This window comes from Lithobates pipiens, unplaced genomic scaffold (genome assembly GCF_037356315.1).
Source record: "Lithobates pipiens isolate NorthernLeopardFrog02 unplaced genomic scaffold, aLitPip1_a1.2 Scaffold_13, whole genome shotgun sequence".
Lineage (NCBI taxonomy): Eukaryota > Metazoa > Chordata > Amphibia > Anura > Ranidae > Lithobates > Lithobates pipiens.
In genome coordinates, this window is record NW_027507718.1 from 138,137,857 (window position 1) to 138,160,727 (window position 22,871).

The 22,871-nt window shown below is 42.6% G+C and overlaps 1 protein-coding gene across 3 annotated transcripts in view; it reads left to right on the forward strand.

The window, feature by feature from the left end:
- PALM (paralemmin) overlaps nt 1-22,871 on the forward strand; it is a 118,151-nt gene that overhangs the window by 68,146 nt on the left and 27,134 nt on the right. For 2 of the 3 annotated variants that reach the window (XM_077475633.1, XM_077475634.1), the window contains exons 2-4: nt 11,482-11,527; nt 16,793-16,873; nt 17,799-17,929. In XM_077475633.1, coding sequence (XP_077331759.1) covers nt 11,482-11,527; nt 16,793-16,873; nt 17,799-17,929 — 258 coding nt within the window. Of the gene's footprint in view, nt 1-11,481; nt 11,528-14,288; nt 14,567-15,008; nt 16,319-16,792; nt 16,874-17,798; nt 17,930-22,871 lie in introns of those variants that run through there. The other variant, XM_077475637.1, reaches the window with a different exon arrangement.

Below are 22,871 nucleotides of genomic sequence, written 5' to 3' on the forward strand. Positions count from 1 at the left end.
AGTGCCAAGTGTTTTTTTTTTTTTGTCAGCACAATTCACCATTCAGCTGCTGTATTTAGTAAATGTCTATGTTTGAGACTAACAATAGGATCTACGTGGGTATACAATCTCATTATAGTTTCTGAATTCTAAAGATGATTGTTATTCTCTTGTGTTTTTTTCTTGTTAACTATGTTGCTGTCCAGTAGCAGGAAAACAGGATATTTAGTAATAAACACATTGGGGGGTTATTTAAGAAAGGCAAATCCACTTTGCACTACAAGTGCAAACTACAAGTGCAACGTGGACTTGAAATTACACTGAAAGTGCACTTGGAAGTGCAGTCGCTGTAAACCTGAGGGGTAGATTTGAAATGAGGGGAAGCTCTGCCGATTTTATCATCCAATCATGTACAAGTAAAAATGCTGTTTTTTATTTTCCTTGCATGTCCCCCTCAGATCTACAGTTGCTGCGCTTCTAAGTGCACTTTCAGTGCAATTTAAAGTGCACTTTGCACTTGTAGTTTGCACTTGTAGTGCAAAGTGGATTTGCTTTTTTTGTAAATAACCCCCATTGCATGCTTTGAATACATCACTTTCAAACACAATATTGAAGAATGCAATATCTCCAGAATAAGGGACGCTTAAAGAAGAAGGTTTGTTATAAGTAAAAGAAAATGCTTGTTAAATCCCCCAGGGGACACAATGAACATAACGCCTTGTTGCCAAGGCTTGGGCCTAATCATGTATTAGGGATTTTAAGACACTTTTTGGGTGCACACCCCCATCAGCCCCCCCTCCCGACACCACTGGGTCAGTCAAGATGGGCAAAACACAGATGCCGTAAACAGAGCCATTCTTCAGGAAATTGCAGGCTGCTCTTTACTCAGCTCAAATCAGTATCCATGATGCAACAGTAAGAAACATTAGATACACAGGACAGAAGCACGGCGGGAAACCACTGCCTACTAAAAGTAATGTAAAAGCTAATATACAGTTACCCAGATAACACCTGGATCTCTCTCAAACTTCTGGAAGAATATTCTTGGACAAATGAGTCAAACTGTACTCAGATGTGCAGCTATCATGACCCCCTATGAAAAGTGTTCCACTGTAGATTGCTTTTCAGAGGGTGTGAGTGGATCGCTTGAATGGGTCATATTAGGTGGCGGTATCACCTGCCGAATGCGATATGCTATTTCATTTTTCTCATGACCTAGGCATGTGTACAGTCCTCAGCAGCTGCATCTCCTTCCTTAGGTAGGCAGTTGGGGGTTGGTAAAACTGCTGGCTCAAACTCCCACTTTTACCCATGGCCATCCCTGTGAAGAAGCATTTATGGAAGACAAGGTCCCCATTACAGCCTTTCACGCAATGAACCTACTTCCAAATTCAATCATGGAGGTGGCAGTGTTGTGTTCTGACTATATTTTGCTGCCACGAGACATAACATAGATGCCATTTTATCAAGGAAGGGACAAGGAATTCTATACAAAATTTTTTACACAAAAATGTCAGTTCTTCAGTCTGCCGTTTTAGCAACTTGATGCAGCGATTCTTTAAATGCAAGCAACCCAAAAGCAGAATGAGTGTAAAAAGTAGTGGTACTGCCTAGTTGAACCCAGATCTGAATTAGTGGTCACAGGCAACCATGTGTCAATTTGCAGGAAGGTAGGAAGGGGTCAAATAATGTTATATGAATAAACAAAATTAAGCAATGCCTTGTAGCACTGGGAACCTCGGTTTAAGGCTGGATTCACTGCAGTGCACATCACATACGATGTCTGTGCATTGCGAATTCAGCCGCACAGATTGTATGGCTAAATTGGCATCACATAGTCGTGCAGGACCCTTTTTTAGGTCTGCACCAGAATCATTCAGATTCATGTCCGAACTATCAGTTCACACTGTGATGCACAAACCGATCTGAGGGTGTGAACTTCCTGTGAGTTGGGTGCGATGCAGGAACTCATGCTGGATTCAAAGGGCTTTCTGCATTGCACCAATGGGAACCGAGCCTTATGCCGCGTACACACGACCGGACTTTCCGGCAGACTAGGTCCGACGGACTTTTGGCGAAGTTCCAACGGACTTTCCAAACAAACAGACTTGGCCACACATGAACTGACTAAGTCTGTTCGTTTTGCACGTGATAAGACAGGACTAAAAAAAGGAAGTTCAATAGCCAGTAGCCAATATCTTCCCTTGCGTCGTATTTGGTCCCTCGGACCAGCATACAGATGAACGGTTTTCCTGATAGGAATTGAGTCCGTCGGACATATTTAAAACATGTTCTATTTCTAGGGCCGTAAGATTTTTTAAACGCAAAACGATCAGATTAGCCCACACATGATCGGATTGTCCGACAGACTGATTCTGTGGGACCTAGTCTACTGAAAAGTCCAGTCGTGTGTACGCGTCAATCCCAACTAGGACACAATCTGCATGAAGTTGCATGTTCTCCTGGTGCTTGTGTGAGTTTCATTCCACACCTCCGGGGATATGCTTGTAGGTTAAATAACTCATGTCTAAATTGGCCCTAGTATGTGTGTGCATGATTGTAAGTTTGTAAGCGCCTCGAGGGCAAGGACTGATGGGAATGAATAATATGAAAGTGCTATATAAAACTGATTGTGCTATACCTGTAATAATAATAGTAATAGAAACCAATAGTCCTAATAGAACGGGGTTAACCGCAACACTTAATTTGGGTGACAAGAACAGAAATAGAAGAAAATTAATACTGTATGTATTTTTCTTACTCATCAAATGACATTTATATTTATTTACAGTAATGTTTTGTACCAAATAAAAAAATAATAATAATGTAATATTACAGATGAATCACTGACACTTGAATAGCATTTTATTAAACCAGGGCTCGACAAACCCCGAATGCTCCGCACACCCCGCACGTATGGAGCACAGGGGAGACATGCAGGGTCTCATTAAAGAAAAACTGTCACCAAAAAATATCATCACATCTGGGAATTTTTGTCCTCTATGTGGTGGGAAAAAAAAAGTTAAGTAAAGAAAAAAATTTTTTTTAATTGTAAAAAATTAAAGCTACACCCAAGTACATAAAATCCCCCCTCCAAAAAAAATTGAGAGCCCCACCCCCACATATACGCACATACAAACCTAAACGCACGTGGCGGGGTGACTTTCCCTGAAAACGTTGATTGCAATACACGTTACATATCACCTTGCATGCCGGAATGAGAGCAATAATTATAGCACCATACCTCCTTTGTAACGCTAAACTGATGACATATGGGGAAGTTTTAATGTGTCGCCCATGGAAAACATAGGGTACTTACATATTTAACCCCCCTGGCAGTATTCCAGAGTCTGGCTCGGGGTGAAAATGTAGAACCATTAGTGGTAACCCCGAGCCAGACTCAGGATCGCATTGCAGGATCCAGGATGAGTGTGCTTACCATATCCCCTGGATCCAGCGATATCCCCCCGCAGTGTGAGTGGCTCGTCCTCCGCTCGATCTATCACAAAGCCGAGCTCCGTTGCCTATGAGCGTTGCGACGCACAGGGATGGAGAACGCCGCCAAATTCAAAAAGTAAAACACTCACTATACATACAGTACACTGTAATCTTACAGATTACATTACTGTATGTAATTATTTCACATCCCTTTTGTCCCTAGTTGTTTCTCCAGTGTCCTGCATGCAGTTTTATATTATAAATATTGTTCTTTCTGCCTGGAAACTGGAGATTGTCCATAGCAACCAAAACTGTCCCTTTACATCAAAAATGGTTTTAGACCAGCTAGAAAACAGCGATAATAAATTAGAATCACTCGCAGAATTGAGCGATAGCGATTTGTGGGGAGATCTGTCATCAAATACTGAAAAGTAATGACAGTGACAATTCTGCAACTGAGCAAATTTCAGTGTTTTTGATTTGATTACATTATTGAGTAATTTTTATTATTATTATATTATTTGGTATAATCATTTATAGTTATTTATTATATTAAAATTTATGATTTCATTTTTCAAACTTTATCATACCCGGGATGTCTGCTAGACTCTGGTTTGGACAGATTTAAGAATTACAGGCCTACAATATAAAACGCCAAACTTTCATGCAAAATAATTGCACCGCTTTCAGCACCTAAAATCTAAAATAATCATACCGCCAGGGAGGTAAAGGATTGACATGTTGCATATCTATTTATTTGGTGCAACCTCTGCTTTTATATTTTACCAAAAAATTATTTGCGGTAATAGCATGACATAAAAAGTTGGAACTACCAATATTTTATTCTTTGGGGTGTCTGCTTTCAGAAAATATATAATGTTTGGGGGTTTTATGTAATCTTCAGGTTTAAAATTATGGCTGTGAAATTGTTAGAGGATAAGTTCACCTTTGAGAACATGGTACATGTAAGATTTGTTAGTTAACCACTTAAAGCGGGATTCCACCCTAAAGTGGAACCTCCGCTGATCGGACCCCCCCCCCCCCTCTGGTGTCACAATTGACACCTTTCAGGGGGGAGGGGGGTGGATATACCTGTCAAAGACAGGTATTTTCACCCACTTCCGAGCATAGACTCCCGTGGGAGTCTACGCCATTTCCTGCCCTGCCGCGCTGTCTGCTGGGACACACACGGGTCCCAGTGACAGCGCGGAGATTTCCTATTGCGCGGCGCGGCTCGCGCATGCGCAGTAGGGAACCGGGAAGTGAAGCCGATTCGCTTCAATTCCTGATTCCCTCACCTAGAATGGTGGCGACAGCCGAGAGCCGAGCGATCGATCGGCCTTCGGCTGCCGGCATCGCTGGAACCCGGGACAGGTGAGTGTCCATTTATTAAAAGTCAGCAGCTGTAGTATTTATAGCTGCTGGCTTTTAATATTTTTTTTTTGGTGGAATCCCTCTTTAAGGACCGGGCCTCTTTTTAAATGTGTTGTTTACAAGTTAAAAAGTTAGTTTTTTTGCTAGAAAATTACTTAGAACCCCCAAACATTATATATTTTTTTCTAACACCCTAGAGAATAAAATTGCAGTTGTTGCAATACTTTCTGTCACACCGTATTTGTGCAGCGGTCTTACAAGCACACTTTTATTTTTAAAAATACAAATTTTTTAATTTACAAAATAAGACAACAGTAAAGTTAGTTGTTAGTTATTGTGAAAGATAATGTTATACCGAGTAAATTGATACCCAACATGACACGCTTCAAAATTGCGCCCGCTCGACAAACTTTTACCCTTAAAAATCTCCATATTTCAAAAATATGGAGACATTTCAAAAATTCTACAGGTTGTATGTTTTCCTTTACAGAGGAGGTCTAGGGCTAGAATTATTGCTCTTGCTCTACCGATTCACATGTGTGGTTTGCACACCGTTTTCATATAGGGCACTATTCACATATGCATAGTCTATATACATAGTATTCACATATGTGACATTCACATATGCGTTTGCTTCTGCACGTCAGCTCGGCAAGATGGGGCGCATAAAAAAAAAAAAATTCTTATTTATTTTACTTTTTATTTTTACACTGTTTTAAAAAATAAATAAAATGTGTCACTTTTAGGTCAAAAAGGCCTCAGGTCTCATACTTACACAAAAATACATTAAAACAATTTTTGTCATTTAAAAAAAATAAAAAATTAGCCCTTTAACCACTTAAGCCCCGGACCAATTGTCAGCCTAAGGACCAGAGGTCTTTTTACAATTTCGCACTGCACTGCTTTAACTGGTAATTGCGCGGTCATGCAATGTTGTACCCAAACGAAATTTGCGTCCTTTTCTTCCCACAAATAGAGCTTTCTTTTGATGGTATTTGATTGCCTCTGCGATTTTAATTTTTTGTGATATAAATGGAAAAAGACCGAAAATTTTGAGAAAAAATTATATTTTCGACATTTTGTTATAAGAAGAATCGAATAAACTCAATTTTAGTCATACATTTAGGGCAAAATTTATTCAGCCACATGTCTTTAGTAAAAAAAATGTCAATAAGCGTATATTTATTGGTTTGCGCAAAAGTTATAGCGTCTACAAACTAGAGTACATTTTCTGGAATCTACACAGATTTTAATTTACGACTGCCTATCTCATTTCTTGAGGTTCTAAAATGGCAGGGCAGTACAAATGACCCCATTTTGGAAAGTAGACACCCCAAGGAAGTTGTGGAGAGGCATATTGAGCCCATTGAATATTTTTTTTTTTGTCCCAAGTGATTGAATAATGACACAAAAAAAAAAAAAAGTATACAAAAAGTTGTCACTAAATGATATATTGCTCACACATGCCATAGTTATATGTGGAATTGCACCCCAAAATATATTCTGCTGCTTCTCCTGAGTACGGGGATACCACATACAGTACAGACCAAAAGTTTGAACACACCTTCTCATTCAAAGAGTTTTCTTTATTTTCATGACTATGAAAATTGTAGATGCACACTGAAGGCATCAAAACTATCAATTAACACATGTCCAATTATATACTGAACAAAAAAGTGTGAAACAACTGAAAATATGTCTTATATTCTAGGTTCTTCAAAGTAGTCACCTTTTGCTTTGATTACTGCTCCGCACACTCTTGGCATTCTGTTGATGAGCTTCAAGAGGTAGTCACCCGAAATGGCTTTCCAACAGTCTTGAAGGAGTTCCCAGAGATGCTTAGCACTTGTTGGCCCTTTTGCCTTCACTCTGCGGTTCAGCTCACCCCAAACCATCTCGATTGGGTTCAGGTCCGGTGACTGTGGAGGCCAGGTCCTCTGGCGCAGCACCCCATCACTCTCCTTCTTGGTCAAATAGCCCTTACACAGCCTGGAGGTGTGTTTGGGCTCATTGTCCTGTTGAAAAATAAATGATGGTCCAACTAAACGCAAACCGGATGGAATAGCATGCCGCTGCAAGATGCTGTGGTAGCCATGCTGGTTCAGTATGCCTTTAATTTTGAATAAATCCCCAACAGTGTCACCAGCAAAGCACCCCCACACCATCACACTTCCTCCATGCTTCACGGTGGGAACCGGGCATGTAGAGTCCATCCGTTCACCTCTTCTGCGTCGCACAAAGACACGGTGGTTGGAACCAAAGATCTCAAACTTGTACTCATCAGACCAAAGCACAGATTTCCACTGGTCTAATGTCCATTCCTTGTGTTCTTTAGCCCAAACAAGTCTCTTCTGCTTGTTGCCTGTCCTCAGCAGTGGTTTCCTAGCAGTTATTTTACTATGAAGGCCTGATTCACACAGTCTCCTCTTAACAGTTGTTCTACAGATGTGTCTACTGCTAGAACTCTGTGTGGCATTGACCTGTTCTCTAATCTGAGCTGCTGTTAACCTGCGATTTCTGAGGCTGGTGACTGGTCTTCCTTTCCTGGGGCGGTCGTCATGTGAGCCAGTTTCTTTGTAGTGCTTGATGGTTTTTGCCACTGCACTTGGGGACACTTTCAAAGTTTTCCCAATTGTTCAGACTGACTGACCTTCATTTCATAAAGTAATGATGGCCTCTCGTTTTTCTTTACTTAGCTGCTTTTTTCTTGCCATAATACAAATTCTAACAGTCTATTCAGTAGGACTATCAGCTGTGTACTGTATCCACCTCCTGCACAAAACAACTGATGGTCCCAACCCCATTTATAAGGCTTGAAATCCCACTTATTAAACCTGACAGGGCATACCTGTGAAGTGAAAACCATTTCGGGTGACTACCTCTTGAAGCTCATCAACAGAATGCCAAGAGTGTGCGGAGCAGTAATCAAAGCAAAGGGTGGCTGCTTTGAAGAACTTAGAATATAAGACATATTTTCAGTTGTTTCACCCTTTTTTGTTCAGTATATAATTGGACATGTGTTAATTCATAGTTTTGATGCCTTCAGTGTGAATCTACAATTTTCATAGTCATGAAAAGAAAGAAAACTCTTTGAATGAGAAGGTGTGTCCAAACTTTTGGTCTGTACTGTATGTGGGACTTTTTGGGAGTCTAGCTGCGTACGGCACCCCGAAAACCAATCACTGCCTTCAGGGTTTCTAAGGGTGCAAATTTTTGATTTCACTCCTCACTACCTATCACAGTTTCGAAGGCCATAAAATGCCAAAATAGTACAAAACCCCCCCAAATGACCCCATTTTGGAAAGTAGACACCCCAAGCTATTTACTGAGAGGCATGTTGAGTCCATGAAATATTTTATATTTTGCCACAAGTTGCAGGAATTTTAAAATTTTTTTTTTTTGCACAAAGTTGTCACTAAATGATATATTGCTCACACATGCTATGGGCATAAGTCAAATTACACCCCAAAATAAATTTTGCTGCTTCTCCCGAGTACGGGGATACCACATGTGGGGGACTTTTTGGGAGCCTAGCCATGTACGGGATCCCAAAAACCAAGCACTGCCTTCCGGATTTAAATATAAAATGCTACCAAAAAAAACTGTTAGCGATCGCAGGGATCAGGCCTGACTCTCTGATCGCTGCAGTTATGTGTTTAGTGTTTTGTAAGTGACAGTGATCGATGGATACTGCACTTGGGTGGGCTGGGCAGAGGGGCAAAACGCAGGTGCCAGCAGGTATCAGGGCTGATCCCGCTAAAAATGCGTTTTTTTGGAACCCTAAACTGCTGGGGACGCTAGTATAGATCTGATCAGATCAGATATTGATCTGTTCAGATTCTATACCACTACAGGAGGTTTATGCTTTGCGTGTGGGTGTTAGCGGTACTGGCACTAACCTAGCGCTGCCTGGGGCGACGCAGACCCTGATCCTAAAACCTAATTGATATCACCCGCCGGGTGATCAGGGGGTTAAACCTTTATTGGGTAATAAATGGAGGGTGCCCTGATGCTATAAAAAGCAAACTAACCAGAATCACCCGTAACACTTATACGGTGATCACTGGTGAAAGAGTTAACTAGGGGCAATCAGGGGGTTCAAATTTTTATTAGGTAGTATATGGGGGTCCCTGGCGCTATATAAAAACCTGATGGGGAACCTAAATAACTATCTGGCCAACCAGCGTCACCAGTGACACTTATACTGTGATCGCTGGTGAAAGGGTTAACTAGGGGCAATCAGGGGGTTAAAACCATTATTGGGTAGTATATGGGGGTACCTAGCGCTATAAAAACCTGCCGGTGAACCTAAAAAAATAACTAGCTACCTAGCGACACTAGTGACACTAATGCAGCGATCAGAAAAATGATCGCTTAGTGACACTGGCAAAAGGGGGTGAAAGGGTTAACTAGGGGCAATCAGGGGGTTAAAACCATTATTGGGTAGTATATGGGGGTACCTAGCGCTATAAAAACCTGGCGGTGAACCTAAAAAAATAACTAGCTTCCTAGCGGCACTAGTGACACTAATGCAGCGATCAGAAAAACAATCGCTTAGCGACACTGGCAAAAGGGGGTGAAAGGGTTAACTAGGGGCAATCAGGGGGTTAAAACCATTATTGGGTAGTATATCGGGGTACCTAGCGCTATAAAAACCTGGCGGTGAACCTAAAAAAAACTAGCTACCTAGCAACACTAGCGACACTTACGCAGCGATCAGAAAAATGATTGCTTAGTGACACTGGCAAAAGGGGGTGAAAGGGTTAACTAGGGGCAATCAGGGGGTTAAAACCATTATTGGGTAGTATATCGGGGTACCTAGCGCTATAAAAACCTGGCGGTGAACCTAAAAAAAAAACTAGCTACCTAGCGACACTAGCGACACTTACGCAAGCGATCAGAAAAATGATCGCTTAGTGACACTGGCAAAAGGGGGTGAAAGGGTTAACTAGGGGCAATCAGGGGGTTAAAACCATTATTGGGTAGTATATCGGGGTACCTAGTGCTATAAAAACCTGGCGGTGAACCTAAAAAAATAACTAGCTACCTAGCGACAGTAGCGACACTAATGCAGCGATCAGAAAAATTATCACTTAGTGACACTGGCAAAAGGGGGTGAAAGGGTTAACTCTAGGGGCAATCAGGGGGTTAAACCTTTATTGGGGGGTGATAGGGGGCTACCCTGGACCTAACACTAACTGCCCTGACAGTTTTTACTTTTACAACTGACACTGAACGCAGTGATCAGTAAATAAATGATCACTGCAATCAGTGACACTGTGACTGGGGGGGGGGGGGGGTTTGTGTGCCTATGTGTGCCTACATGTCAGTGTAGTGTTGGTGCACACTTACTTTCTGTCTTCTCCTCGTAGTCCGGTCAAAAAGACCACCCTGAGGAGAATGACATCACTTCCTCCTTCCTGTGTTTACAATACACAGCGGGGGAAGCTTCTCATTGGCCAGGAGCGATCGAGAGGGGATGGCCAGAAACCAACGGCCATCCCCTCATCACGGATCACTCCTGCAGCGAACCGGACCGCCGTATCCAGCGGGGAGGGGGTCCGATCGGACCCCCCACCCGCTGGAAGGCAGGCACGTACATTTACGCGCTTGTGCCTGCCGGTGCCATTGTAATGACGTACATTGGCAATATGGCGGTCGTTAAGTGGTTAAGTGCTATGTGATGTTTTGATGTCGCTTCTGCCCTGCAGTGTCATGGAGATGGGTGGCCATCTTCCCCTCACTCGTCTCCATACACAGCCACAGGAAGGATCTGATTGCCTCCGCCGCTGCCAATGGCTCCGGTAAACGGCTGAGGGCACCGGATTGCGGCGGGAGGGGGTGCCCTCTCCCGCCGCCGATAAAAGTGATCTTGCGGCATATTCGATGCAGAGACCACTTTTATCTTGTAGAGGACCACTGAACAATCACGGCGCTACCGGGGTTATGGCAGCTAGCTGCTGCCTTAACAACGATATCTGTCCTCAAAGTGAAGATATATATAGTCGTGTGGCGGTCCGGAAGTGATTAAAAAAAACTGACTCCCAACTTTGGCAGTGCTGCTCATTGATTTCAATGGCAGGGGCCGGAGAGCACCGCCCTAGAGATGCTGCTTGCATGACTTTTTTTTCTATCTTGGAAGCGCACGTCCCAATGTGAAAGCTCTCAGGCTTTCACACTGGGGTGGCTTAAGAAACGCTTTACAGGCACTATTTTTAGCGCTAAAACGCCTGAAAAGTGTGAAAGGGGTCTTACTCCCACACCAAGAAGCAGATAAAAAATGAATTATGTCATAATTTAATCCTATCATGCTCCATATGTATACTACCATTATGAAAAATATATATATATATATATATGTATCAGATCTAAAGTATTCCAAATGTGGAGAAAATTCAACAGTGACAAGTCCTATTTCACTATGTTCATTAGCCACATTAATTCATACTGTTTTCCCTATATTTTCATGTGCAACTTGATCATCTACGTAAATAGGTCATTCTCTTCTGGTTTTGCATACAGCCTCCTCCATTACAATTGATTTTTTGGTCGTTGAGTTCTATGACCAGATACATCTATTGTTGGTAATGTAAACACATATGTGCTGACATAGAAACTCCACAACAGGATTACTGTAATATAGAGGTACTTTTTTTAAAATAACATTTATTGTTTTTGCTTTTTTTTCAGGATCAGAGAATCACAAAGTCAGCAGGAAAGGCTGCAGATGATAGCGGTATGTACAAGAAGTGTATGACAGCATGGGTTCTTATTTGTCTGAATGCACAGGAATGTGAATGTTACTTGTCATTTAACATCAGCCTATCACCAGCAGATGTCACTGCTGCTAAGGATATTCTTTGACAACTAATGCATGGAGAGCACTCTCAAAGAATTTCAAATTCTAGAAAAGCTGATCTAATTAAGAAAATATGTTTGGACAGTAGGGTCAGGGTACTAAGGTCATACAGATTCATTCTGTTTATTGCATGCAGACTTTTAGATACACTTATTTGTACAAGCAAAAATTATATGTACTATAAATCTATCTCTCTCTCTCTCTCTCTCTCTCTCTCTCTCTATACATATACAGTGCTGTGAAGAAGTATTTGCCCCCTTCCTGATTTATTTATTTTGTTTGCATATTTCTCACACTTAAATAATCATCAAACAATTTAGACAAAGATAACCCGAATAAATCCAAGATGCAGTTTTTAAATTATTATTTCATTTATTAAGGGAAAAAAAGCTGTTCAGACTTGCCTGGCCCTATGTAAAAAAGTAATTGCCCCTTCCCATGCTGAATCACGAATGAACTGTGATTAACTACATTTTTTTGGAAAGCTGAGTTCAATTTTTCACTTGTCACACCCAGGCCTGGTTACTGCCAGACCTGTTGAATCAAGAAATCACATAAATAGAAGCTGTCTGACAAAGCGAAGCACGCTAACAAATCACAAAAAGCCACACATCATGCCACAATCTAAAAAAATTCAAAAACAGATTAGAAACCAACATGTATTAGTCTAGGAAGGGTTTCAAAGGCTTTGAAACTATAGTGAACCACCTGGAGAGCCATTATCCACATATGGAGTGAACTTGGAACAGTGGTGAACCTTCCCAGGAGTGGAAGGCCTACAAAAATTACTCCAAGGGCATGACGGCAACTTATTCGGATGGTCATAAAAGAACCCAGAACAATATCTAAAGAGCTGCAAGCCTCACTTAAGATCAGTGTTCATGATTCAACAATAAGAAAGAGACTGGGCAAAAATGCATCCATGGGAGAGTTCCAAGGCCAAAGCCACTGCTGACCAAAAAGACACACACGGAGGGGGTCATTTACTAAAGGACAATCCACTTTGCACTTGGAAGTAAAGTCGCTGTAGATCTGAGGGGGACATGCAAGGAAAATGAAAAACAGCATTTTAGCTTGCACATGATTGGATTATAAAATCAGCAGAGCTTCCATTTATTTCAGATCTACCCCTTAGATTTAGGGAGACTGCACTTCCAAGTGCACTTTCAGTGCAAAGTGGATTTGCCTTTCATAAATAACCCCCAAAGGCTAATCTCACATTTACCAAAAACACCTTGAATTATCCCCAAGACTTTTAGGCAAATATTCTGTGGGCTGATAAGACAAAAAATTTATTTTTGGAAGGTGTGCGTCCCGTTACATCTAGCATAAAACAAATACAGCATTTCATAACAAGAACATCATACCAACAGTCAGACATGGTGGTGGTAGCGTGATGATCTGGGGCTGCTTTGCAACTTCAGGACCTGGACGACTCACCATAATTGAAGGAACCATGAATTCTGAGCTCTACCAGAAAATCCTAAAGGAGAATGTCCAGTCATCCGTTTGTGACCTCAAGCTCAAGTGCACTTGGGTTATACAGGAGGACAATGATCCAAAACACAACAGCAAATCCACCTCCAAATGGTTCAAACAAAGCAAGATTTAGGTTTTGCCATGGCCTAGTCAAACCCTGGACTTAAATCCAATTAAGATGCTGTATTATGACCTTACACAAGCCGTTCATGCTGGAGAATCCGCCAATGTGACTGAATTAAAACAATTCTGCAAAGAAGAGTGGGCCTAAATTGCTTCACAGCAAAGTGAGACTCATTGCCAGTTATGGCAAGCGCTTGATTGCAGTTGTTGCCGCCAAGGGTGGCACAACCAGTTATTAGCTTTAGCGGGCAATTACATTTTCACATGAAGCCAGTCAGGTTTGGACAGCTTTTTTGCCTTAAAGTGGAAGTAAACCTATCCATAAAAACAGTTTCATTTCCGTCACATGCCGGAAATGTAACACTGTCATTGGTTGTGCTCTTAACCAAACTGTCAAACCATTCAATGGCTGGAGTCATAAGTGATCACATGCTCAGCATCATGGCAGTTGTAGATTAAACAGAGGCAAAGATGGCAACTTCCTTGGCTGGAAACGATAGGAGGGTTTACTTACACTTTAATAAATGAAACCATCATTTAAAAACTGCATTTTGTATTTACTCGGGCTATCTTTGTGTAATAATAAAATTTGTTTGATGATCTGAGTCATTTAAGTGTGACAAAGATGCAAAAAAATAAATAAAAATCAGAAAGGGGGCAAATACTTTTTCACACAACTGTATATATATATATATATATATATATATATATATATATATATTGCAAAAGTATTCAAAAAGTATGGCTTTTTACCTATTTTGTTACATTACAGCAGAGGTCTCAAACTGGCGGCCCTCCAGCTGTTGCAAAACTACAAGTCCCATCATGCCTCTGCCTGTGGGAGCCATGCTTGTAACTGTCAGCCTTGCAATGCATCATGGGACTTGTAGTTTAGCAACAGCTGGAGGGCCACCAGTTTGAGACCCCTGCATTACAGCCTTTAATTCAATGTGTTTTTTTAAATTTGAATTATATGTGATGGATCAGAACACAGTAGTCTAAGTTGGTGAAGTAAAATTAGAAAAATATATACATAAAACAATTTTTCAGAAATAAAAAACTGATAATTGGCATGTGCGTATGTATTCACCTTCTTTGTTATGAAGCCCATAAAAAGCTCTGGTGCAAGCAATTACCTTCAGAAGTCACATAATTAGTGAAATGATGTCCACCTGTGTGCAATCTAAGTGTCACATGATCTGTCATTACATATACACACCTTTTTGAAAGGCCCCAGAGGCTGCAACAACTAAGCAAGAGGCACCACTAACCAAATACTGCCATGAAGACCAAGAAACTCTCCAAACAAGTAAGGCCGCGTACACACGCGCGGACTGTTCGCCCAACTTTGTCCGTCCAACAGTTTCGGCAAACAGTCCGCTCAAACTTAGCATGGACGGACATGGCCACACACGACGGACGAACAGTTTGCTGAAACCGTGCGCGATGACGTGAACGGCACGTACGACGGGACGAAAAATACGACGTCCTATACACTGCATTATAGCTTTCGGCGTGAAAATCCTTTCTGAGCATGCGCGCAACTTTGTTTGACGAACAAGCCTACACACGAGCGGACTGTTCGCTGAAACAAGGTTTCAGCGGACAGTTTTACGGAATTTCCGAAAAACCTTGTCCGTCCAACTGTCCGCTGAAACTGTCCGCTGAAAGCCCACACACGAGCGGACTGTCCGCCCAAACACTGTTCAGCGGACAAAGTTGGGCGAACAGTCCGCCCGTGTGTACGCGGCCTAAGAGACAATGTTGTTGAGAAGCAGAAGTCAGGGTTAGGTTATAAAAAAATCCAAATCTTTGATGATCCCTAGGAGCATCATCAAATCTATCATAACTAAATGGAAAGAACATTGCACAAAGCAAACCTGCCAATCTGCATTAATCAGAGAGGCAGCACAGAGACCTAAGGTAACCCTGGAGGAGTTGCAGAGTTCCACAGCAGAGACTGGCGTATGTGTACATAGGACCACAATAAGCCGTGCGCTCCATAGAGTTGGGCTTGATGGCAGAGTGGCCAGAAGAAAGCCATTTCTTTCAGCAAAAAACAAAATGGCACGTTTTGAGTTTGTGAAAAGGCATGTGGGAGACTCCCAAAATGTATGGAGGAAGGTGCTCTAGTCTGATGTGACTAATATTGAACTTTTTGGCCATCAAAGAAAACGCTTTGTTTGGTGCAAACCCAACACATCACATCACCCAAAGAACGCCATCCCCAGTCAGGACTGGGAAACTGGTCAGAGTTGAGGGAAAGATGGATGGTGCTAAATACAGAGATTAACTTGAGCAAAACCTGTACCACTCTGTGTGATTTGAGACTAGGGCAGAGGTTCACCTTCCAGCAGGACAATGACCCCAAACACACTGCTAAAGCAACACTTGAGTGGTTTAAGGGGGAACATGTAAATGTGTTGGAATGGCCTAGTCAAATCTGTGGTCAGACATAAAGATTGCTGTTCACAAGCGCAAACCATCCAACTTGAAGGAGCTGGAGCAGTTATGCAAGGAGGAATGGGCAAAAATTCCAGTAGTAAAGATGTAGCAAGCTCATAGAGACCAAAGCGACTTGGAGCTGTGATAGCCGCAAAAGGTGGCTCTACAAAGTATGATCTTTAGGGAGTGAATAGTTATGCACATTTTGCACTTTTTCTGTTATTTTGTCCTATTTGCTGTTTGATTTAAAAAAAAAAAATCTTCAAATTTGTGGGCATGTTCTGTAAGTAAATGCTCAAACAATCCATGTTAATTCCAGGTTGTGAGGCAACAAAACACAAAAAATGCCAAGGGGGTAAATACTTTTGCAAGGCACTGTATATGTATGTTTATTTTTTTACATGTATGTATGTACATAAAACAATTGAAAAATCATATATATTGTTACCACTGATTGTAATGTTAGACAATGACTCCCACATTAATATTCTGTGTATTGAAAAAAAAGTAATGTCCTGCTGTGAGTAAGGATCTTTATGACCCATTTGTAATGCATTTGCTTTTTTGTGGACCTTTTTGTCTACCTTACGGAAATCTGGTGCACACCAATCTGAGTCTTGAGTAAGTAAAACAGAATCCCCCTAAATAAACACACGAATGAAACAATAAAACTGTCCTCCCACTATCCCTCCTTTATCACTTTTAAGCACACTGATTTATTTTTTATTTTTGTAAGCAAGTAATATTTATGTATACTGGTGGTTGTTAATCATGAAACGTGATTAATAAAAAATACACAGGCAGGGGATAAAAGTTTGAATTTACACTGTCATTTTGGTCTGCAGACAGTCATAAATGCAATATTGTGTTTTAGGAAATGAATCTTTTATGGAGTGAGAACACCAGCAAACTAGTGCTGCAGGCATGCCCACCATCCCAGTTATTATCACATCAAAATACATGATTATACAGACTTAGGTGCATGCATGTGATAACAGTAATGAATTTTTACCATAGAAGTAACCCATTTGTATTCACTTTTGTAATATGCATTATTCCTTATAAAATATTGTCATATATTTACATTTATCTCAGGAGAAAAGGCGACGTCAAGTTGAAATTGAGAATAAGAGACGTCAGTTAGAAGATGACCGAAGACAACTGCAACATCTTAAGGTAAATCAGTTATTTTACTTAAGATTATTATTATATAGTTATTATCTATAAAACTATTATGTATGGTATGCATTTAGGACTTCAATTTTAGTTGCCATGATTTCTGGGCCAATATGAATTAGAGCTATTTATGCCAGGCTTTTATCAATCCCTGGTTTTGCTAACCATCCTGTTGCTCTTCCACTGCCCCCCAAAACCATAAATGGCTTACGTAAGCTCCAATCGGGAAACATTGTAAAAAGGCCAAAGCTTTCCCTGTGCGCTCCAGTATCCAGGCCTGGCAACTGTTGACTGGAAGGGTCTATTAGGTGAATCTGTTACTAACTGGGCAAAATAAAGGTAAGTTAAGATAAAGTAAAGGGTTAGGTTAGGATAAAGTTTAGGAAGAAGAATAGGGCTAGGTATGAGAAATAAGTTAAGTGTTAATTCTCATATCTTGGTCAATATTTGGGGGGTTGTTTTAATATTTGAGTAAACTGGATACCTCTGTGGACTATACTCCCTCAATAGATTGCTAAGAGCTTACCATTATTGCTAGATTGGTGTAGTTATCAAAACTTTTTTTTACTATTACTACAGTCCATACCTTTCACATAGGGGACTTATCCTGTTTCTAGGTTTGCCCCAGGCAGTGATAAACTATAAGAAATTTACTGGGAGATAGAAAGACATTGAGGACATTGTGAAAATGACATCACAGTGAGGGAAGCCAATAGCATGTGACCAGTAAAGGGGCTAGACTTTTTTTTTCTATGTTGGACCACTTGTTCTGAGGGTGCAATATGTTTTGATTTTATTACTCTTTTTGTTTTCCTTTGTTTTACCTTTTTTGGTTGAAATTGAAATTTCAATGTAACTATGTATTTTTATCAAACTGTTCATAATATTTACTTCACCTAATTCAAATCTCATTGTCTATACATAGTCTAAGGCTCTACGAGAGCGCTGGCTTCTTGATGGAGCTCCAGCTTCTACCCCTGAAGAAGATGAGGCCACAAGAAGACAGATGCAAGAAGATGAAGTGAAGACCCGGGAGCTTGAGGACAGCATTCAGAGGTATGGGATTGCTTAGCCTTAAAAAAAAACCATAAAAAATACAAAACCACAAATTTATGTCTGCATAAATTTGAAATAAGTGAATTATGCAATTTTTTATTTTGATATATAAACAGGGGAGTGCACATAATCATGGACTGAAAACATAAGAACATAACACATGGCAGCACATTAATTTGTTGTGCATTTAGAATAAACAAAATAAAATATTTCAGTATAACTCTTTGAGAGTACATAAAAAAAAGAAACTATTTAGACATCAGCTGTTTCATGGATAATTCCTGTAAATCCAAGGTATTTCTCTGATGACTGATGAGCGAGGTATCAGAAGATGTTGGGGGAAGCCTATAAATAAAAACTCATGACATCTATGGTCATTGAAAAGAGCTTAGTGCATTTAGCACTAGAAATATACAGTGGATATTTGTTTGCTGACTATTGCAGTGCATTTGCATTTACGGCTTCCAATACCACTTATATGCCGATGACACCCAAATCTATCTGTCTACTCCTCACCTCACTTCTTCAGTCTCCTCTCACTTTACTAACTTACTAACTGACATATCAGCATGGATGTCACACCACTTCCTCAAACAAAATCTCTCTAAAACTGAGCTATTAATATTCCCCCCGCCCGTGCAACTGTAGAATTCACCTCCATAACATCTCTAAAATTCACCCCTTTTTAACAAATGAAACCACCAAGCTCCTCATTCACTCCCATGTTATCTCTCGCCTTAACTATTGCAACTCCCTTCTCATTGGCCTGCCTCTCCATAGTCTCTTCAGTCTATAATGAATACTGCTACCAGACTTATCCACCTTACCAACCGCTCTGCCAACCCTCTCCTCTAATCCCTACACTGGATCCCAATCACCCAGTGAATTCAATTCAAAATACTAACCACAACATACAAAGTCATTCACAACTCTGACCCGAGCTACATCACCAATCTTGTCTCCAGATATCACCCAAATCGTCCCCTCCGCTCTTCTCAAGACCTCCTACTCTTAAGCTCTCTCATTTTCTCCTCCCATGCTCGTCTCCAGGATTTCTCCAGAGCCTCTCTCATCCTCTGGAACTCGCTACCTCGACTGGTCCGGCTATCCGCTACTATTGATACCTTCAGGCGATCCCTGAAAGCTCATCTCCTCAGGAAAGCCTATCATGTCTCCATCTAATCTTCTACCACTTCCATCAGCTCATTCCCCACAGTTACAACCTTTTGTACCACCTGCCCCACCCTATTAGATTGTAAACTCTTCTGAGCAGGGCCCTCTTACTTCTCTTGTATTTTATTGTATTATAACTGCATTGTCTCCTTTTTATATTCTAAAGAGTTGCGTAAACTGTTAGCGCTATATAAAATTTTTATTTGTGCATTGAGGGAGCTTATGTTCATTTATACCCCATTTAACGACAACAATCAAGCTATAATGAGGTGCCACCTTCATCCTTAGAAAACTGGTATCTTCTGGTAGACCCCTCCAATATCTTTTGTCTTCTATATTAGGAGGCATGTCAAGTGTGGGTCAACTTTTCATTTAATTTAGAAAACCTGCTTAACACGTAAAATGTTTTACAGTATGACAGTACAGTTAGGTAAAGTTGATCCAGGGAAAATCTGATTGCCTCCTGCGGGATCAGGAAGGAATTTTTTCCCCTGCTGTAGCAAATTGGAGTATGCTCTGCTGTTTTTTTGCCTTCCTCTAGATCAAATGTGGGTATAAAATTGAATATATTGGATTGTAAGATATTTTTTATTTTATTTATTTATTGTTTTAAGGTTGAACTTGAAGTTTCTTAGTAAGGTTGAATAAAGACACCAGTCCATCCAGTTCAACCTGAGTGAGTGTCTACAATTGTCCCTATCCCTGTACATTGCACACTCTAATTGGTCCCTACCCTCAAGAAGCCACAATCCAAGGTCCCCATTCATATACTAGGGCCAATTTTTGAACAGAAGCCAATTAACCTACCTGCATGTCTTTGGATTGTGGGGGGAAGCCCACGCAGGCACAGGGAGAACATGCAAACTCCAGGCAGGTAGTGTCGTGGTTGGGATTCAAACCAGTGACCCTTATTACTAGTGATGCACCGAAAAATGCCCTTTTCGGCAATTTGCCGAAAGAGAAAAACAGCCGATAATGGAGCCGAAAATGGGGCGTGGCATGGGTGGGGGTGGGGCTCCGCCCCCCGCCTTGGTGACGCCCATCATGGGGGGTGTATAGCGCAGGAGAGCCGCCTCCGCCGCTTGTTTGATCACAGCGCCGGGAACATCACAGCTTTCATTTCAATAGCTGTGTGTTCCCGGCCGCACGCCGTCACACACAGCCCCTCCCCCTTGTCCGGGCACTTAGATAGACAGATCATCCGCAGGATTGGACGGATGATCTGTCTATCAAAGTGCCCGGACAAGGGGGAGGGGCTGCGTGTGACGGCGCGCGGCCGGGAACACACAGCTATTGAAATGAAAGCTGTGATGTTCCCAGCGCTGTGATCAAACAGGCGGCGGAGGCGGCTCTCTTCCCTACACAGGCTGCAACAAAAGGGGACACACAGGCTGCAAAAGGGGACACACAGGCTGCAAAGGGGGACACACTGGCTGCAAAGGGGGACACACTGGCTGCAAAGGGGGACACACTGGCTGCAAAGGGGGACACACTGGACGCAAAGGGGGACACACTGGACACAAGGGGACACACTGGACACAAGGGGACACACTGGCCGCAAAAGGGGACACAAGGGGACACACTGGCCGCAAAAGGGGACACAAGGGGACACACTGGCCACAAAAGGGGACACAAGAGGACACACTGGATGCAAAAGGGGACACAAGGGGACACACTGGATGCAAAAGGGGACACAAGGGGACACACTGGATGCAAAAGGGGACACAAGGGGACACACTGGATGCAAAAGGGGACACAAGGGGACACACTGGCTGCAAAGGGGGACACACTGGCTGCAAAGGGGGACACACTGGACACAAGGGGACACACTGGACACAAGGGGACACACTGGCCGCAAAAGGGGACACAAGGAGACACACTGGCCGCAAAAGGGGACACAAGGGTACACACTGGCCGCAAAAGGGGACACAAGGGGACACACTGGCCGCAAAAGGGGACACAAGGGGACACACTGGCCGCAAAAGGGGACACAAGGGGACACACTGGCTGCAAAAGGGGACACAAGGGGACACACTGGATGCAAAAGGGGACACAAGGGGACACACTGGATGCAAAAGGGGACACAAGAGGACACACTGGATACAAAAGGGGACACAAGGGGACACACTGGATGCAAAAGGGGACACACTAGATGCAAAAGGGGACACAAGGGGACACACTGGATGCAAAAGGGGACACACTGGATGCAAAAGGGGACACAAGGGGACACACTGGATGCAAAAGGGGACACAAGGGGACACACTGGATGCAAAAGGGGACACAAGGGGACACACTGGATGCAAAAGGGGACACAAGGGGACACACTGGATGCAAAAGGGGACACAAGGGGACACACTGGATGCAAAAGGGGACACAAAGGGACACACTGGATGCAATGGGGGACACTGGCCTGCAATGGGGGACACTGGCCTGCAATGGGGGACAATGGCCTACAATGGGGGATGCCTCCTGTACCACGTCCTCTGTCTCTGACCATCTCCTGTACCATGTCCCCAGTCTCTGACCATCTTCTGTACCATGTGCCCAGTCTCTGACCATCTCCTGTACCGTGTCCCCAGTCTCTGACCACCTCCTGTACCATGTCCCCAGTCTCTGACCACCTCCTGTACCATGTCCCCAGTCTCTGACCACCTCCTGTACCATGTCCCCATTCTCTGACCACCTCCTGTACCATGTCCCCAGTCTCTGACCACCTCCTGTACCATGTCCCCAGTCTCTGACCATCTCCTGTACCATGTCCCCAGTCTCGGCACCAAAAAACCCATTCGGTGCATCCCTACTTATTACTGCTAGGTGAGAGTGCTAATCAACTACACCACTGTGCCGCTTGACAGTTCACATCCTATTGTTGGCAATCACACTGTTAAAATTGGTGCGGCGTTGACTTTGCTGTGCTGTATCAATCTGAAAAAAGTAGTACATATGATACTTTTGGCGATTTCGGTTGTGGCTTGAATAGACATCTGTGCATGAAGATGCACAGATGTCTTCCAAGTCACACCAAAAGTCGGACAAATTCAAAGCTGCATTTAATGTGAACGAGGGCTTAGTATATTACTAACACTCTGCCATTGCTCACGCCAACTGCTTTAAAGCGGATCTCCAACTATTAGGCCCCTTTCACACTGGGGCGGTGCGGCCGTCGGCGGGAAAGTGCCGCTATTTTTAGCGGCGCTTTAACGTCGTTTTAGCGGCGGTCTGCGTTAAAACCACCCCGCTAGCGGCCGAAAAAGGGTTAAAATGGGTAGGAGCGGTTTAGGAGCGGTGAATACACTGCTCCTTCACCGCTCCAAAGATGCGGCTAGCAGGACTTTTTTCACCGTCCTGCCAGCGCACCGCTCCAGTGTGAAAGCCCTCCGGCTTTCACACTGGAGTGAAAGGGGCCGGTTTTTTCAGGCGCTACACAGGCGCTATTTTTAGCGCTGTAACGCCTGAAAACCGCCCCAATGTGAAAGGGGCCTAAGTGAAGTTTAAATAGTTTGATTGGACCGAGCTGGTGCAACACTCATTTCTTGATGGTATTTATGGAGATAGCCATGGTTGTCACACTTTGCCACACTCTAGACTTTAAACATGTCTGCCTTAGTTTATTTCCATTACATGGTGATAGAAGTTTACTCAAGAAAGATACTGTTAGGCCCCTTACACACGAGGCAAGCTCCGTTGGAGTCCACCTGCTCAGTGGGGAAGCTGTCCACTGATCCCTGCTGTATGGGGAGATGACTGGTCTGTCTCCTCTCTGCTTATG